Source organism: Pieris brassicae, chromosome 12 (genome assembly GCF_905147105.1).
Source record: "Pieris brassicae chromosome 12, ilPieBrab1.1, whole genome shotgun sequence".
In the NCBI taxonomy this organism is placed as follows: domain Eukaryota; kingdom Metazoa; phylum Arthropoda; class Insecta; order Lepidoptera; family Pieridae; genus Pieris; species Pieris brassicae.
The window spans coordinates 4654227-4674974 of record NC_059676.1 but is presented as its reverse complement, the minus strand read 5'-3'; the positions used below and the strand labels follow the sequence as shown (position 1 = coordinate 4674974).

Here is a 20748-nt window from a genome sequence, read left to right as displayed (position 1 = left end):
TGAATTCAAGTTATTTTTGATTTAAGTATATTAGAGATGGTTCAGTTATTAATATGTTATTGAAGCGGCATCTAAGATGCCTTGGATACCTGCTGTTGTGTTATGAAAAATATGACGCAATTTATATATCTGAAACTTGCTATTAAATCTAACTGACCGTAATTCATGTGATTTATAACTTAATTTAAGAATGGTACACAAACAAAAACACATGCACAAAGTATAGTAACTAAGGAAAATACTATGACTATGAATGTCATGACTAAATAATAATCGAATCATTATTTGCACTAATCAAAATAATAGTAAATAGTCAAAAACACAGCATAGCGTAGGATAATTTTCATTAGACATAGACACAATGATATAAAAAAAAGAAAAAAATAATGGAGGTTTAACTATTTTTTTAAATAAAATAGCAAATTTGCCATGGTCTCTCCCTCCTTACAGTCGCCATACCATGTGAAAAAAAAAGAAAAATCTATTAACTTTTTTTAAAAAATAAAGTTGGCATAGGATAACATGTAAAATTGTAAAGCAACGCGCCAAGTGTTTCAGCACAGTGATTAAAACATACTGCCAGAAAGTATAGACAAATCATGATAAATCTATGGACAATTTACGTAAACTAAACTCATACTATTCAGCCCATACTGGTTATATTGTTGACAGTGTCTATCATTTTTCGGTCGTAAAACGCTACAACAATTATCTCATCCCCTTACAACTTCTCACAATACATTTTATTACGCATTGTAATTCAAAAATATAACCACATGCCATTTTTATTAGTAACTGAATGTGTATACGAATAATGTCATTCCCTCGTAGTTAATTCTTCTTTTTATTATCGCCATAAACTATAACAATCAAACAAAAGTTGGGGAATTTTGTTATGATATGCTTTGTTGAATTTAATCCGTATTTTATACTATATTAAATCTACGGGGAATAGTCACACGTAGATTTCTATTTCTAGCTGTAACAATGCGATAAAAACAGGTTGTATCTATGCGTTAGTCAAATTAAGTATGGCATTTATTAAAACGACTTACATGAATTGTCCTCTTATATTTATAAAACGTTGTTTAACAGCTTTTATATTTACAAACAAATCGTCTTTATACTATTATTATTCAAAATTTAAAAAAAAAGATAATACTGCTAACATAAATTAATATAACAAAAAACAGCAACTAACCTTAAAATATAAAATATATTATTATATAAACTAAAATATATTATTAAAAGGAGTCCCTTTTAATAATACGAATAAGTTTACGAATAATAATTTATAAGTTACGAAAATACTGGCAGCGTTCCCATCCTATGAATAACTAGACTAAGTCTTTGTCCGAGTTAACTGCCAGCTCTTCAGTCTCCTGTGATGTCGACTAACCTTTTTCCTATTTCCTTAAAAAGGCTTATAGTGCTAGGGACCCACGGACCAAGGGTCTCGACACCGAAAACAAAATCATATTCCGAGCCTAGACCACATCACAAGCCGCACCAGCTATGTTGTTGGTTCCATGTAGATGGGAAGAGGCCAGTGTGTCTGACCAGGTTGCATCCCATACTGGCACCCGGCCTATCTTCCATGGAATCAAAGTCATACCGTCCGGACTCTTATCATCGTCGCTTGCAATTCCAGTCACGGCACTTGGCACGTTGACGATGGCAAGGGACCGGCGTATGATATCTGTAACTGCGGCATTAAAATATATTATAAATGGATTTAGAGACGATACATTTATTGCAATTAAATGTACATAAAGAGAAAAACGTATATAAACTTTTAAGGCACGACTGCTCGAACGATCCAAATTTTGATGCTATTGCAAGAGAAAACCAAAATCCGCTTCACCCTAATAAACAGAAGTTAATTTTCATTCCGAAAGTAAATAGTAAAAACGCGTCGTATATGAGAAGATAACAGTAAAGTAATTGGCCGTGCTATTAATGGAAATAGGTCTTTATTATCTGTGAAACAGAAGTCAAAATTGTATAAAATTTTTGTTTTGGAATGCTACATTATCTTCGAATAAATGAAAAAAGTAGGGTCCGGCGGACGAACTTTTTAATTCGTAATTACAGGACACGGGCCAAGCTTGAAGCACCATTAACTTTTTCCAAAAGGTGTATGGCTTCCACGGGTAATATTGCAAAGGAAGGAATGTTATTGTCCGCAACCAAATTGCTCTAGTAGTGATTACAATTCTTCTATTTGCGTACATATTATTTAAATTAAAGCGGTCTTAAAATAAGTTTTAATGAGTGCGTGTGTAAAGTTCAGAGCTTGCTGGAAATGTCCCTTTCTGTGTGATTTTCATGTTATCTAATGGTCGGTGATAAGGCTACATTTCAACCTGGGACCATTTTCACCGAATATTGAAGGACGTTATCGAACAAAGTAATCCACTTATAAAAAGTAATGGTACAATAGGTAAAAAAGTTTCGAAAAGTGTTCCGTAACAATTTGAAAGACTCTTGAAAAATATACAAGGGAGAATGTTTAACATTTTTGAAGTCAATAGTAATGGAATGGTAAAATAATAAAACAGTGTCTCATTTATCGTCGTCCATTATTCCCGGAATTCCTAAACATGTCTATGACTATATGTTTGTATGTTTATTATATAATATTAATTTATCAAATGATAATTATAAATACGCTATACTGCTCAACGCCATAATAAACCCGAATTTATATATATATATATATATATATATAAATATAAATTTATTAAACCAAAAACAAGTTATTTCCCATTTTAGTATAAGATTGTAATTTAAATCAAATTCAATATTCTGTATATTAAAATGGTGAGTATAATCAAAGCGTCTAGCAGTGTTTAACTCCGAACTCAAATGTTGGATTTCAAAGTGCGTCGTTAGCGGATCACTACTTGACAATTTTATTGCGAACTCAACTCGGTATTATCAGACTCAAGTGTACTTCACACCTCCCTTGCGCTAGTTATAACATTTTTGATGTGTGCGGGTTTTCGTTCGTCTTTTTGTGTCGTTTGTAGATTTGGTTTCGTTTATGAAGACCATAGATGCCACTTACAAGTCTGATTTCAAAGAAGATACGTATCATTAAGAAAGAAACATCAAAGTGTGCTGTGTGGGTATCGAGCCAGATTCACTTTACCCTCAAAAACATATAATGCTTGTGATGCTTGGTGAATGTTTAATTACTGATTATGTCCACTGGTGCTTTAGTGAGGCTCCTCCAATTTAAAAAAATATACGGTTTCAGAAATATGTGCACGGTATGAAAATTATGCGCACGCGCTTAGTTTTTACTGACGACATCTGACATATTGCGCTAGTCGACAGTCGGCTTAAATCAATGTCTATCTTAATTAAAACCTGTCTGCCTATTGAATGCAATATTTAACAAATGAAATATTTTGACATTTGTATTTTGGTGGAATTTTTTTATTTTAATTATTTATATATGGCAACATACATTTTAACCTCAAATTAAATTGTTATAATTAATTGCGTTTTGATGTATACATTATATTTTTATAAGTTATCAACGAAATTCCACCCGTATCGTCTCGACGTCCGTCACTATGTTGAGCCAACTGCCCACTAAAGTATTACGGAACATAACACACAACAACATTACACACGTAAATTTATATCTGAGAAATCATTAAATGAACAGAGTTAATCCTGTATATTGTTTGTAATACTACAAAACTAAAAATATTTATGGAAAAGTTAAAAACAGAACTAAACAAAAAAATAGCTAATTTAATTCCTACGTTAGCTTAATATTTGTCACTGCTCGCAATGCGCTGAAAATCGAAAATGACAGTCAATGTAATCAAGGTCCCCATGCGACAAAATGAGCAAGTCTCAAAGTACGCAAAGTTCAAATAATTTCCTAACCCCTTTTGCAAATTACAGCACTTCCTCCATATTGTGAAAAACGAACGTCAACTCCATTGTTTTTATGAACAATGAACTTGATTTTGAGGCTCATTCTACTTGAAGCTTGTTGAGTACAACCAAAATCGCAATTTGCAACTGCGCACTTATTTACATTATTAATAATGTTAGCCTAGTGATAAGGTTTCACGTTAAAATGTCACGATACAAAAGCAAATCAGTGGCGCTACAACCTTTTTAAGTCTGAGCCTCAGATTTCTGTATCTGTTTCATGATTATTGGTCAATCTCATAATCAAGTAGGTGATTAGCCTTCACACGCACGCCGTCGACTTTTTGCATCTAAGGCAAGCGAGTTCTCAGTCCTCACTATGTTTTCCTTCACCGTTCGAGTGAATGTAAAATACGCACATAGAAAGAAAGTCCATTGGTGCAAAGCCGGGATCGAACCTGCGACCTCAGGGATGAGAGTCGCACGCTGAAGCCACTTGCCCAACACTACTCTATATAGATAATAAATAAATATTTATTAACAATTAATACGAAAATGTTTAAAAATATTACATATTACCTTAATATTAAATTAAAAATGTATACCATTCTTTCCAGCATATGTAATTTTTCCGTTTTAATTATTTCGTATGGTGTCATATACGATGTAGTTTTCGTTATTAAAACAAATAAGACGTAAAAAAATATTTTTCTTTTTATGTTTAAATAAGAATATTAAGTAAGTTTGGAGTCGTTCTATGTATCTGGTTACATTATCGGTAAGACGCAAAAATTAGTTTGGTTCCATGGCTCGTTTGGCTAGAATAAAAATTTGATTGATGACATTATCAAAGAAGTTACATTAAAATTTTTAATGAAACTTTGCAATATTCTAAAACTCAACCCGAGCTTTTTAATTTAACTTTTAGTATATTTTATACAAATCCGTATGAAATATACGGTAATTTGAATAATATAACGATTTGAAATCTAAAAGGTTGGTTGAAGCGTGCTTGCATTTGCATACAGCTGATAGTGACCCTTTACATCTTTTTAAGTCAGAGTAAAACTACAAATAATTGGTGTTTAATTAAGAACAATTTTTCTTAAGAATACATAAATTGAAAATGTAAAAAAAACTTTTATATTAGTCCTAGTACTTAAGAGTCTGATAGCGGAATAGTGTAAATTCGGGATTCATTGTGATGATTTTTATAATTGTTTATAGTAAAACCATAATTCTATCAACCGATCGATATAACGAGCCGGTAGTCGTAGTAGTAGTAACCGATAGTCGTAACAGTTTTGCTGTAATGTTCATTAGTGACTTTGTTAATTTTTCTTATCAACGCGAGTGATACCAATGTATGCTCAGATGCCGAAGAACATTTGCTTTAGACAGAACTTGTAAAGCATTTTGGAAGGTCAAGTTAAGTAAATAATAAGGCAATAAAAGACAATAATAACGAAAATCGCATAATAATAACTCAAAAATATCGCCAGAAGAAAACTCTACAGAGACAAAGACAAGGCATTAGTTCGTAATAATTTTTATTAACTTAATTTTTAGAACCGCTATCTCTAAAATGTCATAAAACCGAGGGAATTAATGACTCGAAACTTTAATACTGACCAGTGGGTATAAAAACCGCCCAGACTAGGAAAAAGTTAATAAAGCCTGACGGTCTCCCCGTCGCAATTATTAATTTATACGTGAGTTTTACGAACAATATTTATTCTGGTGTGTTAATTAGGAGGAAAAGCTATAGAGGTACATTTACGGATAAACAATGTTGTCATAGTCAATTAAATACCTTTGTGTATATAAGAATTTATTATACAATTAGATTCCTTTTAAGTTTAAGTAAGTTTATAAATTTAACAATTATATCGTATTACAATTATATAACAATGAAGTCAGATTTTAAAATATTGATAGAATGATTTTGATAGTTAAAGTTATTTGATTTTATAAATAATTTGAAGTTATTTATTGTCGCCCTCTACACTGATGTATGAAGTGTAACATACTACTTGCTTGTTCATGCTGTCTGTGATCGATAACTGTACGCAATATTCACCAACCATTTCGGGGGTACAGAAGTCCGATGCCGAGCCACCTTCTATAAGTAGATTCTCCATGGGATAGTCAGCCTGAAATGTTATTATACTACGTTGATTTTATTTATTTATAACTTCAAAAACAATGCATTGAATACACGATGCATTGAATTGTATAAGAAAATATGACATGAAATTTTTTACACAAATACACATACACATGAATAATATAATATTAGAACTTAAACTGGTAGCTTACCAAGGGAATATGTGAAACAATTTAACAAGCAACCACAAAATAAAACCAAAATATAATAATTAAAACTAAATACCAAACTTTTAAAATTTGTTTTAATTATCTTTTTAATAAGCTTGTTGTTACTATGTATGTTAAGAAAATTGTAAATACTGTATATTTGATTGCTATGTTTAGGTTTTATTTAAACAAATAAAATAAATAAACACTTAATCCCTTTTTAAGAACATGAAAAATTCAGTTACGGTAATTTGGAAGATTGCTATTCTTTCTATTTTCATCAGTGCTAGTAATTAATTTGTAAAAGCGAGACAGGCTATTAACTTTGAATTAAAACAATACTCAATACTATGTTACGTTTTATACATATTATAATAGAAATAATAATTTGGCGTCAAAACAGGGACTCAATCGCTTTATAAACTATGAATTAAATTACGGCTAGAATAATGTTTCCTTACAAAATGAGTAACAGTAACTCAAGTGCAAAATTAACATGTATATTTTTTATAGTTTCCGTATGTTTTTTAAAATTATATTTGCAAAAATAAATGTAATACACAGTAAATATTGCCTGAGTGCAGATTACGGCCTTATGGGATACAGGCCACCGTTGCTAGAAGACAGCTAAGCGTAATGCTTATTATCATATTTATTACCTTAGCAATTGGACATTCTTTTAGGTTCAAATTCTTTACTAGTTCGTACCATGGCATGTCTTCCTCCTTCAAACTAGCACAAATATTACTGGCTGCTATCCACATAATATCATTACACGATGATCCTGACACTTTTGCTATTTGTAACTCTAACTGAAATAATAAATATATTAATACGTACTACTCTTGTCTATATTAGTACAGTTCGGTAGTCGATGGCCTATATCGTCATTTGTCATAGGTAAGATGGTCACAGATTAGCCCTTTGGCTTAGATTCAGCAGCAACACTTACAGTATGTTGAAACGTGTTGCATTTTGACAGAATCATTGTTCACGCGTTCAATTATAAAGGTTAGTGTATGTAATCTAAATTAGAAGAAATTAAACCGAAGATTACACAAAGCGTGTTTGTTTGTGTTTGATACCTGTGACGCTCGTCACAGTGATAATGATTAAAATATAACAAAATTGTAATACATTTCCATTTTTACACATTTGAAAATCTTTTTTCACCTTGATGTCCGCCGTTCCACAACTGAGGGTTTTTAAGGAAGTCTCTGCTGCGCAGCAGAAACTTCCACTATGTGAAACCAGTTGAAACATTTCCGAACCTATTCGACTTTGGGTCCTTCCAGAAAAGAACGTAAAAATTCTTAAAAGGCCGGCAACGCACTCGCATTGAGAGTGTCTATCGTCGGCGATATCACTTAACATCAGGTAAGCCTTCTGCGTTTGTTTTTGTTGTAACATTCTTTTAACCAAACAAAACCCTTTTCCTGATATTTTATACGCATTTTGTTTTAAATTAGATTTTCAGTCAAATCTTAACGCAAAGCGAGACTCCCGTCTATCTAAATCAAAAGCATTGACATACAGGAGTCTGAATACGTTTCTGAATCTTACGATAAGTTTTGCTGTCAAATTATAAATATATACCTGATATCCGTCATCAATTTCGTCGAACAAACTTATTGTGCCAGATAGGCTGACTCCACTTCCATTATTGTGAGAATATCCTAAGGACATGGATTTCAATTTTGCAAACTGATTGTTGAAGCCGTCGCACTCTTCCACCACATCACTGAAGCTTATCACACACTATAACAATAACACTTAATAAATTAGTTAATTTAATTTATTACGCTAATACTAATTATATTACGTGTGCGTGAAGTATGTAAGGTAGTGAGTTGTGTCACTCACTACAACAAGAGCGTTGCAGAGGTGAGACGAGACTAGCCCATGAATATAAATATGTAGTAATATATTTATTTGTATATATGGATATATATATATATTAGGAAATTTTTAATGTATATATATATATATGTTTGTACAAAATATATGTATAAAATAAGGTCCCACACCACAAGAGTGGGGGATATTGGAAAATTTCTATAATAAAAGAAGTATGTATGAACCTATTTTCGAGTTAATCATTGTGACTCTTGAAAAAAAATTCGATACAACACGACATACGATACATATTCAAGTGAACATCTGGGCATAGACTAAAATGTTAATAAAATACAAAATAAATATCAAATTTACAAAACATACCCCGTCATCATCATCATCAGCAAGAGCAATTTTAATATCGACAAAAACAACAATCAATATAAAATATTTAAATAAATATTGATGTGACATTTTCATAACGTATCCTGTCGAAACAAACAGTTTCCTTCACGCAATATCTTTTATATTGTGTTTAGATAAACATAATTTTAATACAACAAATAAAACGAAAGGTTGCGTGTTTTTTATAATTAGTGTAATTTTAAGCATGCTATGTAAAGCTTTGTATTATGAAGGCCAGTTATTCATTGTCAAGGCTAAACATGTTGTATCCGAACCTTCGGGGCAGAAAATTTAAAGCGAACGATGAAATGAACGTACGTTTAATTTTATTTGTTGACATATTTGCCTTCTTTAATTTTATAATTATAAGTGTAAATACTTATAAACCATATAATGAAAGGAAATATTTGTCATATTTCCTACAAGCTGTGTTACCTCTCGTATGTAAATGGTTTTATTAGTAGTATATTTAATATTTCTTACTTTTTAATTGCTAAATACATTTTCTGACTTAACTTTTTTGTACCAATTAAATTATTTTATCTTTTGGTCGCTTTTTGTCAAACTAACTAACATATGACAACTTTATCTAGAACGTTGAAATAGTTGATTTTCTCTGTAAGGAAAGCCATAAAATAAAGAAATATTACATTGTGTAATATATAAACAGTAATCAGACAAAAGTATGTTATAGAAATGGCGCGGTATTTTTCACGTGTAACAAACAAATGGGGTGAGCGAGGTGTATATCATTTCCAATATAGTAGTTTTATGTAAATATCGCCTACTTTTAAACTGTCGTAATTTTTAGATTCCGATTGGAGTTCCCCCTCGCAGTATTTGTTATCTCTAAGAGATAAATGAATTCAATCTTTTGATTTACTGCCTGTTATTGTGGCTGTAGTGATATTATGAAATAATATTGCTTGAAGAAAAAAATATATTATTTTATTGATATTAACCGATTTTAAGATGAAAATTTTAATTACGTGTAGAGTACACTGCTTATGGACGATTTAGAAAAAGTAAGCTTTCTTCAATCAGCCATAATTAAAAAAAATAGGCAGACTAATAGAAAAGATACTTAAAAACTAATTTTAGTAAAAATTGAATATTACGCCGTATTTGCTTTTTAGGTTACTTGCTAATAAATTCACAATTAGATTTAAATTTTTTAGATAGTTTATATATTATTTTTATTATTTTGTGATTTAATTTAAATAATTGTTTCCTTTGTATAATAACAGTTTATCATGAGCAAACCTTGCTAACTAATTGGATGCTAAAACAATTTTAATGTAATTATAATATATGAAGTCTTGCTAGGATCAATAAATTATACATGCAGTAAAAATTCTTAGCGTTGTTAAATTTGCCTATTAATTTGCGTTAAAACATCTAAGCTTAAAAGCCCTATTAAGCTTTTAAATTAAGTTGACTTATTCTACAAGTTATATGGAATAAAATCACTCAAAATATTTTTTCAACTTTCGCAAGCTTATTATAACTTTTATACCCACCGCGGTGCCACCGTTATAAAAGTTGTTTACGATAAATATTGCTTCAAATTAAAGTTGTTTGATAAATAATATTTTTGGTAACATAACTAACCAACCATCTTTTTTAATGCGAAGTCCGTTAAATTAAAATAGGATATATTCAAGGGACGAAAGCCAAATAAAATTTTAGATTACCAGGCGCCCATAAGTTGGAAAGGGTAAATGATTTAATTATGCGCATAGAATTGTAGTCCCATTTAATTTGATTGTGAGTGACACCTATGCAAATGATACGTACCGCTTAATTGAATATCTTTGTTAGAGAACTCTATGACTTTTAGGAAGTCCCTTAACGCCAATGGCTCAGAACTCAATTGAATATTACATTGAATTTAAGTCATTTACCTAAAGAAGCTTACTTTACCATAGAGAGCTTAGATAAATAATATATTATGTATGTATGTATTTATTAGTACGGATAGGGAATAGGCAGGTCTGGCCTCGCTGGACCGATTACGTAAAGGATTTCATAACATCACCAACAGAGGCTTGCCGAAGACAGGGGTAAGTGGATGAAGTTGTGCGCCACCACTAAAAGGACCTTCAGTAATGAAGACTGTAACATCAAATCTCTGCTGCTATAAACTCGTAGGAGGAAAACGTGGGAGGTCACTAGCGGCATCTCAACAGCCTTTGTCAACTGCTGTGTTCACCGTATTCTGGGCCCATAAGATCCCCAACGAGCAACTTCGGGAGCGCTGCCGAGAAAACCCATTTAGCCAGCTGATCAAGCGTCTATATGTACTCTATATGAGCCTATTTCCACTTGCAAAGAGATTCCAAACAAGCGCTGGATTGGATCCGGCAAAAGCGAAAGCGTAGCCGTCCTAAGTAAAAGAGAGTGGTAAAATACAATCATGACTGAACGCGCTGGATTGTCAGTGTGGTCACTGCCCCATCTAGGGGTTTATACGACATTAAATCACTTTTATTTTATCTTCCTGGGTTTCTGGTAGCCAACAGAAGCATTATATTTAAGAACATTTTTCTTTTTTTTTAATTTTAATACGCCTTTAATTTCAAACTTAAATATGATAAAAATAATGTCTTTTTATCACAGAATTTATTAAAGGTGTGTTACTTGTTATTTTAATTTTTGCAATTGTCTTGTATATAATAAACAATATAGGTTTAATGTTACTTAATAAAATTAAAGTTGTATTCCACGTAGCATTACAAGTTTTTTCATAAATCTTCACAAAATAAATAAAAGTAATTTAACAAAGTTAAACTAACTTTAAAAACCTTCTTTTATAAACTGATATAAAAAAATATATTGCACCAATAACCCATCTCTCAAAACATTCTAAACCGATTATTAATTTAAAAAACATCTCTAAGATCATCTAGAGGCGATTTAAGCTTTCAGAAACTTGGATAAACGCACATACAATATAGCACACTTGATTGGAATCTTGATTATACAAATTCCAACAATAAACCAGCTTTAATGTTTGATAACAGCTCTCTAATATAGAAGTCCACAGATATTGTTCTGGTTGGTATCTGGTGAAGCCTTCTACGTTTCGCCCGATGTCGATGAGTTGCTATATCTTTGAACCAGTATTGAGCGCAAAATTTACTTCCAAGAACACGATTGCAGCCTGGGGATCTACCAACATTTATATTGTGGGCTGGTGGTGGAGCCAGTGGTGGAAGCCTCCTACTCATTTTTTAAACGAAACAAAATATCTCATAACCTAAAAGTATTTTTCAGAGTACAGTATAAATATATCGTAAAAACAACAACAAATTAGGTAAAAAAATGTATTTATCACAATTATCTAAACATTAGTAGATCTTAGCTTATCCTGTATCCAGTCCATATAACTGGCAACGGATGTGTAGACTCCTGGCCAGCCATCCCTTCCACAACCGTAACCAAATGAGACCACACCGACACTGGTCCAGATATCTCCAGTCCTCTTCATCAGTGGACCACCAGAGTCACCCTTGCAGGAGTCCTTTGCGAAGATTCCACCAGCACATAGTTGCTTGTCCGTTAAATGTGCTTTAAGTGTTCTGTATTTGCTAGCACAATCCATTTTATCGTAGATTGGTATTGTGAGTTTCACTTTCACCGGACTACTACTTCCTGGAAAATATGTTTTAATATTGAATGTTAAATTTACGTCGTCATGATATTGTTACTCTCTCTTTGATTACTTTTATTTAATGTATCATAAATCTTGAAAATAATCGCAATGTCGTAATTGAATTTCCCAACCCAATCGGGATCTGAAAATCAGTTGGATATGTTGACTAAAAGAAGAATGACACAATCTAACGCAATATTTCATCAATTTAGGAGTAAATACATTTTGAATTAAATGTATATTATTAATATAGTTCAAGTTAGTCAAAACATTGGAAAATACCGAATTCGTCATAGTAACTGATAATTTGTTCACACAACAGGAAAATATATATCAATGTATATAAATATGTTGAGTCGTGTTATGATCATGCGATAACATATTTAACGGAATTAATTTAACATAAACTTAGTTTTACGTTTATTTAGTGTTTCTTTGACTGTTTTTAATTTTCAATATTACAATATTAGTATTTTTAATAGTAAAAATAAGGTGAAACACGTTGCTGAAAAATAATATCTGTTTACTAAGTCATTCATTCAGTCAGACGGGTTTTCAAATCTTATAATATCAAAAACGATTTCATTTCGGGTTACAATTGTTTTTTTTTTACAAATTTTACATATATTATAAGAAATAGGCAATAAACCCTAGGCAAAAACCTTTCACTAAACTGGCCTAAACTTAATTGATGAAACTATTTTCTTAGTTTAATAACCAGCTAAAACAAAACAATTTATATCAAGAAATCAAACCAATGCTAAATGACCTTGAGTGTGAAGTGTAAAATTACCTTCCAAGGTTTTTCCCCATCCTGCAACCTGGACTTCATCGCCAACTGGCGGCAACGCCTGTTGATAGTCTGGCAAACAGATTGGCGAAACGAAATCTAAAAAAGAAAATCGACTTTAATACTGGTTTTCCGGGTAAGTTTGAATTAGTTCTATAATCTCCGTAGTGCATCTCACAAAATAGATACTATATAACATATACTTGACTACATTAGTGCGATTTCAGTGCTTTTATAAAAATTACTTTATACATTTAAATATCATTGCAATGTTATTAATACAAATAATAAATATTATCACTTTTTAGTGTATTTTGATATATTTTAAGAAATTTTGGGTATATAGAAAGGTTATGTTAATTTAAATTTTAAAAAGGATTTTCTTTTAATTATTAAGCCAAATTTATAACCTAGGAGAGAGAAATTGTTAATTAATGAGTCTGCATTATCAGGTGCGCTCACAAGTAATGGTTATATGCACTCAGCGTTTCATTATCCTTAATTAGTGAAAACGATCCGTTAACATCATTTTATATGTAGAAAACTATCGTGAATAAATGTGCTAAATTAATTTACTTTATAAAGTGATTTCTACAGAATTTTACTTCAAACAAAAATATTTAATTTCTGTGTCATAATATGTGCTTATTATATTTTAAAATTTTTGCATGATCCGGAGCGGGTGTACTCCGGACTCGTACGGGCAACCGTGACCAACCGTGAAAAATTGTATACATCATGAATCATTTTAGAAATTCATGAATACTGCAATAATTTCGTGTGGTAGTGTTTTTACTTTCCTAGCTTATTGCGAAGAGACCGACGTATGCTATCGCTAACTTTCCTTTAGAATTAAATCATATATCTCTCATCGGAAACATTTAGTTTGAAAACCCGACCACAAAAAAAGCTTTTAATTTTTTGGGCTAAGTAAGCTAGTTCAGTGAAACCGCCGATGGAAACTCTCAAAGTCAGTATGCTCGCGAGTGCATTTCCGGCCTTTTAAAATAAAACTTTTTCGCACGGTGAGGAGAAAGGGCGTCCTTTATACCAATATCGAGTTAGGTACAGTAGGCTGCTGGTCTTTCGTCTTCTTCTTCTGACAAAACCTTTAGCGATACGTAGACTAGCTGCCTATCTCATTGTCTTAGTGCATATTGAGACCCATAATTTTCTTTATTTGGTCAGACCAACGGAGGCGATCGACCCCTACTTCTCCTGCTATCATTCGTCCCTACCATTTGGTGCTCTTCTGGCAATATGGCCAAAGTGGCTAAGCACCCGCTTGTAAACGAAAGTCGACGAGTCTCGTGGAGATGTTTAGTTGTTTGAGAATGGACTTATTGGTTATTTTTGCAGTTCAAGCGGTATTCGAAATATTCTACTCCAACACTACATCTCGAATACCTCCATCTTTTTTCGGTCCGCTGCAGCTGCATGAATTGACCAGGACTTAAAAATATGGAAAATACCAAAGTTCTGACGAGTCGGCTCTTGGTATACGACACGTTTCTGTTTTGCGACATTCTGGTCAGTTTCATTGTTTTTATATCAATTTGATACATACAAAAATTGGAGACAAATCTATTTATATGTAATATAAAAGGCTATAGCGCCACTGAAGGTAATCTAATCTAGACATCGTGAAAATAAATACCTGAATATTTAGCCCTTTTAGACAATCTGATGAGGGCGATATCGTCTTGTCTGTTAGTATTAGAATCGGAGTAGCCAGAGTGAGGGTAGGCAGCTTGAACTAGTATCTCTTGAACTGGCTCTGCACAATCATCAGCTAAGCAATCTATATCTGATTGTGTGTCGTACTCGCCCAGGCGTACGCGTTCTCTGAAAAGTATTTATTCAATTTAATCTTTAGTCGCTCTACCATGTCTTTGTCTGTTATCTGTCCATAGCAGTATGTAAAAAAATCGTATTTTTATTTATTATTTATTATCACTGCGTTACACTACAATATAAAAAAATTTAACATAATTAAATCAAAAGGAGGGCAACTGGCGGCCCTATCGCTTTCGAGCGATCTCTTCCAGGCAACCACTGTGATCAAGAAAAGTGTGTAAAGAAAAAAATAAAATAAAAATGTATTAAATTACATTAGATAGGCAAGTAGTGCAATAAACATTTTATACACAGTTATTAAGACAAAACTAAACAGGAAACAAAAACAAACTAAACTAAAAACTACATTATAAATAGAAAGTAAAAAGTAAAATAATAAATTTTGCAGCATTACTTAGGTACAAATTAAGATTTTCCATACAATTACTTAGAGGAAAGACACGATTTAAAAATGCTTTTAAGTTAAGCTAGTAAGTATTGTTTTGTAATACTTGTTTAACACAACGCGATTATAATATTATTTACATAACTGTTTTAAGGACTTCTCAGCAATCGTGTTCACCGAGAGATTGTCGATGTTTGGTTTTTGAAATTGCTGGTTTCCTCACTTTTCCTCAACCGTATGAGTATGTATGTGGACACAGGGGTTCGAACCCACAACCTCAGTGTAGTCTTCTAGACTAAAGCTATAGTTTCCTAGAAAAGCGTTTCCGTCACTAACGGCCGTAATTTTACGGTTGTTAATAACGGCCGTTTTTACGGTGGCCAAGCTGTGGTTTCCTAGGAAGTAGTTTGACCGTATACAATCGTAGTCACTCAGTACTCACTCGAGCGTTCACTGGTGAAAAATTGACGATTTGATCGAAAGACGAAAAAAAGCGTTCGTGTCATGTTCAAAAACCGTGATACTGAGGGTGCATTTCAAATTTTAGTACGTTGCCATCTGCAGTGTAATTAAAAATTTAGGCAATACTTATTAACAAAATCAATTAATTGTTCATCATTTTCGCTGGTCCAAGTCCCGTTTCCACTCATTGTATTAATTAAATATGCGCACCACACGCGAAAAACGTTGAATTACTGTTTATCACCGCTATGACGGCCGTCATGCAAATGACAGCACCACTATTTGACGTTACGGTGATACTGAAAGTTCTCTAGGAAACCTACTCCGATGTTATTTACAGACAAGGACAATTTTTTTAGGAAACCTTAGCTTAACAGTAGCATTTTTTTCTATATACATATTACGGGCTATATACATATTAGGAGATTTATCATTTGTTATGTGATACCACCATTAATGGACACTGAATACGTTTTAAGATTTGATACTCTCGTTTCTTAAAGGATGGAGTCAAATTGGTTCGCACTCCAGTGAGCACCACATAGTGGTGGTACGTGGTAATAACTGCCTTAAAAAACGCTCAGTTGATCAAGGTCACATGGTATCAGTACCACCGCTGCCATGCTTGGATATAATTTTTGGCCTCATTCAAAAACAGTAAGAATTGTGTCTAGTATATTGTTATAGAGAGTTGTTATTATTTTTTCGGATTGTTTATTACTTACAATTTTCCAACCACGGTAAGAATTTGTCCGGTGACGCAATGAGCAGCAGTTAATACATATCGGTGATTGAAGAGAACTCCGCCGCATTGATATGTCACTCGATCACTTTTAGTACCTGAAATATTATAAATTATATTTTGTGTAAAGTTAAATGTAATGGGGAATGACATAGATGTATTTCTCTGTGTTATATAATACATTAAAGGCCTTAAATAACGTCTCCACATTTCGAAGCAAATGTTTTTAGATAGTCGATACGATGATAGAGACTGACGTAGATGTGTTTCATAGATTTGGTAGATTAGTCTGCTTAATTTCAAATACGCAAGCGAAAATTATTTATCCCTGCAGACAATTATCGTTTCTGTTACACCACATAAAGTACTTTTACGTTATTAAATTGTAGCTGCATATCTGACCTTATAATACCACTTCATACATTGGGTGTATTTATTCACTAACTTAAAAATTTAATCAAATGAATAATACGAAATAAAAATTCTGTGGCACTGCAACCTTTTAGGTCTGGGACCAAGCCTTGAGGGACTCCGGCCCTAACAGGTCGCGGGAAGGATAAGTTTCGTTCTACATGAAAGCGGAGGGAGCGGTCAAGTAGTGTACAATGCGCACTTATGGGGACTTGGTGGTAGAGATTGTAAAGCAAGCCGTTGTACCAGACCTTGTCAGCCGCTATCATCACTGGTGGTATTCATACCAATTTGCATGGTGCGTGAAGCTTGTTACGGCGGCTTTTATAATTGCAGCCTCCCGCCAAACGGTTATAATATGGCGATGATGCCATTGTCAAAATAGGTAATAATTTTGTATTGTCTTTCGTTAATATAGCTTTTACTCATTAAGAAAACACTTTTAAACGGATTGAAACTATGTATTATTATTATAAACTTATAATTCTTTACATAATTTTAAATTTAACATTTTCCGACGTTTCGCGTGCTTTACAGCGTGCGTGGTTACGGTGATAATTATAAGTTTATAATAATAATACATAGTTTCAATCCGTTTAAAAGTGTTTTCTTAAGGTAATAATTTGTGGAAACTTCCCACAAAGTCAATCTTTACAAATCAATCGAATGCATGCGTAGTTACTCACGGTATCCTATTAACGTCATCCAAGGGAACTCATCGAGATCAGCAATTATGCCTCCAAAGATCCTGTCACTCCTTTCGATACCACATTTTCCACGGCCTTCTGGGAAAGAGTCCTCTTGAACTGTTGGATCTACGCCTACAGCTGGTGGAAGCGTTGGACGAGGCCGTGTCTGTAATGGTTTGTATAATTGTATTTTATATTTAAACTTGATAGGATCTTACAAATTGGAAATGTTTCGTCGGATCAAATAGAAAAATATAAATACAAGTTAGAAGGGATACAGCCTTAGCACGAAAAATATGTGAAATCTCAGATGTACTATATTTTAATAAAATCATCAAATATTTGAAAACGTCTTATTACAAAAGAATGCATTATTGTGTTGACGATTACAAATATAATACTTTCACCAAAAACTATATTCAGTTATTAATTTCAGCATAGAGCATTGCTATCATCCGTTGTGTCATTAACGTTGGTAATGTATCATTCATAAGGCATATTGTTATATAAAAGAGAGGAAAAAGGGGTCTGGTTGAAAGGGCTTTTACAAGTATATTACGAATAACGAATTTGTGGATACCATAAAGATTTATAATATAAAGTATACGTCCACACTCTTTCGTTTTTTTTTGTCAAATATAATATAGTTACAATCGATTTGTGTTAAAAAAATATTTTATGAACTAACCGTTGGAGTAGCTGGTGTGTGTGGGGGTAAGGGACCACAGCAAACGATAGGAATGCTTCCATCAAAACCACATTGTGATTGCCGAAGAAAGTTTACTGCAAAGGCAGATAAAGGCCGCTGCGCAAATGCAACTAAATGCTCGGGGCAGTCATAAAGCGATATGCAGTTACTGGTCCGGCCGAGCGGTGTTGTACACTGTTCTGAAACTGAATTTTCCAAATATTATAACTATTTATAATATTTATTATAAATAGGTATTTCACTTTATTGGAAAACGGAAATTTGTAAAGGTGCAACTATAAATAGGTATATAAAAAAATCAATTTATTTAATTAAATGGTTAACACTACATTAGATACACAAACTAAATATCTAGAAATACTTAAGAACCTTAAGTTTTAAGCATCAGAAACCCTATTATTGAAAAATAACTTTGAGTGCTTTTGTGTTTTTCATCTTAAACTAAGCGTAGGCAACAAAACAGAAATCGTAAATTGTATGAATTATCAAAGGCTTTATGTTTTGAGAGGTTTTAGTTCTATTTAAGTGTCATTGATAAATATAAAGTTGTAATTAATATAATTACAATTCTTGTTATAAAAATTTTCCTTTTTTTGTGAGGTGGTTAGGAATACTAACGTGGAGGAGTACAACCAGTTCTTTAATAGTCTTTATAGTAATAGGAGTAAATTAGGGTTAGAGATGAATAAAACATACGTAAGGTTCTTGATGCCAAAATATTACCAAACAATTCTCAAAGAACCGACCAGCGTTTTTTTGCAAAAAGGAACTTAAATCTTTTGAAATCTACGCAGAATTATATTATCAAATAGGTACGCAAACACTTGCAAGATAACATTTGATCTGTGATCTATGTTATGATGACTTCTTAATGTGCAACTAGTATTCCGGGACTATGTTTTTCCAGATAAATCAAAATAAAAAATTATATTTAAATATTCTACCGGGACGGAGTTGTCAAGGGTATCGTTAACTTTAATGTCTGAAAAAATACTGATGGATGGTCAGGCCAATAACAGCCCTTGATAATGATGATAATATTTTAAGTCGTAATAAGTTGTCGATTAATGTCCGGCTTCTTTATAAAAGTTCATCATAGATTCAATCGTAAATTAGAAAAAAACAACTAATAACAATTGATTAAATTTTAAACAAGTTTAAAACAACAACATGTTTTAGTATTAATACGACTTATTTTTATATAACAATTACCTTTTATACTCATGTGAAAAAACATGTTTTGAATACGGCAATTTGGAATTACCATTTAAGATTTCTTGCATTGATACTATAAACAACGTCGTTTTAAATTATCATTCTCACTTAAATAATATCAATTAACTAGTCTTTGTAACTAGTTGTTTTTCTCTTAATTCGATTTCCAATTAAAATACAGTATAACGTAGAAAAGCTTGGAACGTAATCTAAACCTCAGAATATCGTGTTTTAAACACTTTATTTTTAAAAAAATACTTAAAATTTGTTAAAAAGTCTTTATAATAATCTACAAGTTCTTTGGTTTTATATCAGCCCGTAATTAGAGCATATAACAGAAAATTAAAGTCACGGACATCAGTTGGTCAAGAATGCACAGTTTTGCAATTACCCTACACTGCTAATATAAAGTTTTTTATTAGGAACTGTATTAAATAAAAATATACCAAAAAATTGGTCTTTAATTACTTACATGCATTATCCGCAATTAAAAATAGTCCAAATATCACTATAAAACACTTCATTTTAAATTATATTTACGCAGTCATCACTAAACAAATTAATAATAGATATTCTAAAGAGATCTCGCCTTGTTCAGATCGCGGAGTAGTACTGGATCTTAGAGGTCATGTACACTATATTTTATGTATATGTGTATCTGTATTAATTACGGTCCGCATAATATACAATGCATGGAAATATTGTATTTTGTTGGAGAATGTCAATGAATTTTGGTATAATTTTAATTTATTACAAGGATTTTAATAACATTTTTTTGCTTTGAAAGTTATGGTTAAATAAACAAAAATATTTTATTATTTCTGACTTACCCCTTTATATTTTTTATATAACAGAGTGCAAACGGGCAGGAGGCTCACCTGATGTTAAGTGACAGTGCCCATGGACTCGTACAATGCTAGAAGGCTCTCAAGTTCATTGCCGGCGTTTTAAGAATCGCTTTTTTTTGGTCACTAATACTTTACAAATTTTTGTCGTTACATACAATTTTTAATATTACAAACTTAATACAGTATACGTAATTGCAAAACGAGTTTACACGACAGACGTGTACTTCCTTACAAGCTCTCGTTGGTTAAAATAGAAAGACCGTACAGCTGTACAATTATTTTTTTCTGATTTTCTATATAGTATTTGGTATACTATATAGAAAATTCTCATCTCGCAACAATAAAATAAATTCATACCAACATAATTATATTATCAAATAGTGTATACTTGTTTGTCTGACCGTACAAACGGATGCGTCAGTGGACTAACCAGTTTTTATTCTGACCGCTTCTTGTATTTACATTAAATATTTTCCTCTATCTAACATGAAACTTTTGGTCATGTGCAGATAGTAGTTTTAAAATAGAAAT

The 20748-nt window shown here is 32.2% G+C and overlaps 2 protein-coding genes across 2 annotated transcripts; both read right to left on the bottom strand.

Moving 5' to 3' along the window:
* Positions 1-5750: 5750 nt before the first annotated feature.
* LOC123717371 lies at positions 5751-8534 on the bottom strand. The gene is made up of 4 exons (XM_045673323.1): positions 8434-8534; positions 7810-7971; positions 6873-7025; positions 5751-6050 (listed from the first exon to the last, which is right to left on the bottom strand). The coding sequence occupies exons 1-4, from the start codon at positions 8527-8529 to the stop codon at positions 5883-5885; spliced, it is 579 nt and encodes a 192-aa protein (XP_045529279.1). The 5' UTR covers positions 8530-8534; the 3' UTR covers positions 5751-5882.
* A 3232-nt stretch (positions 8535-11766) lies between these two features.
* LOC123717350 (phenoloxidase-activating enzyme 1-like) lies at positions 11767-20000 on the bottom strand. Its single transcript, XM_045673292.1, has 7 exons — positions 19842-20000; positions 18134-18339; positions 17443-17611; positions 16329-16443; positions 14557-14744; positions 12903-12998; positions 11767-12108 (listed from the first exon to the last, which is right to left on the bottom strand). The coding sequence occupies exons 1-7, from the start codon at positions 19891-19893 to the stop codon at positions 11798-11800; spliced, it is 1137 nt and encodes a 378-aa protein (XP_045529248.1). The 5' UTR covers positions 19894-20000; the 3' UTR covers positions 11767-11797.
* Positions 20001-20748: the final 748 nt, after the last annotated feature.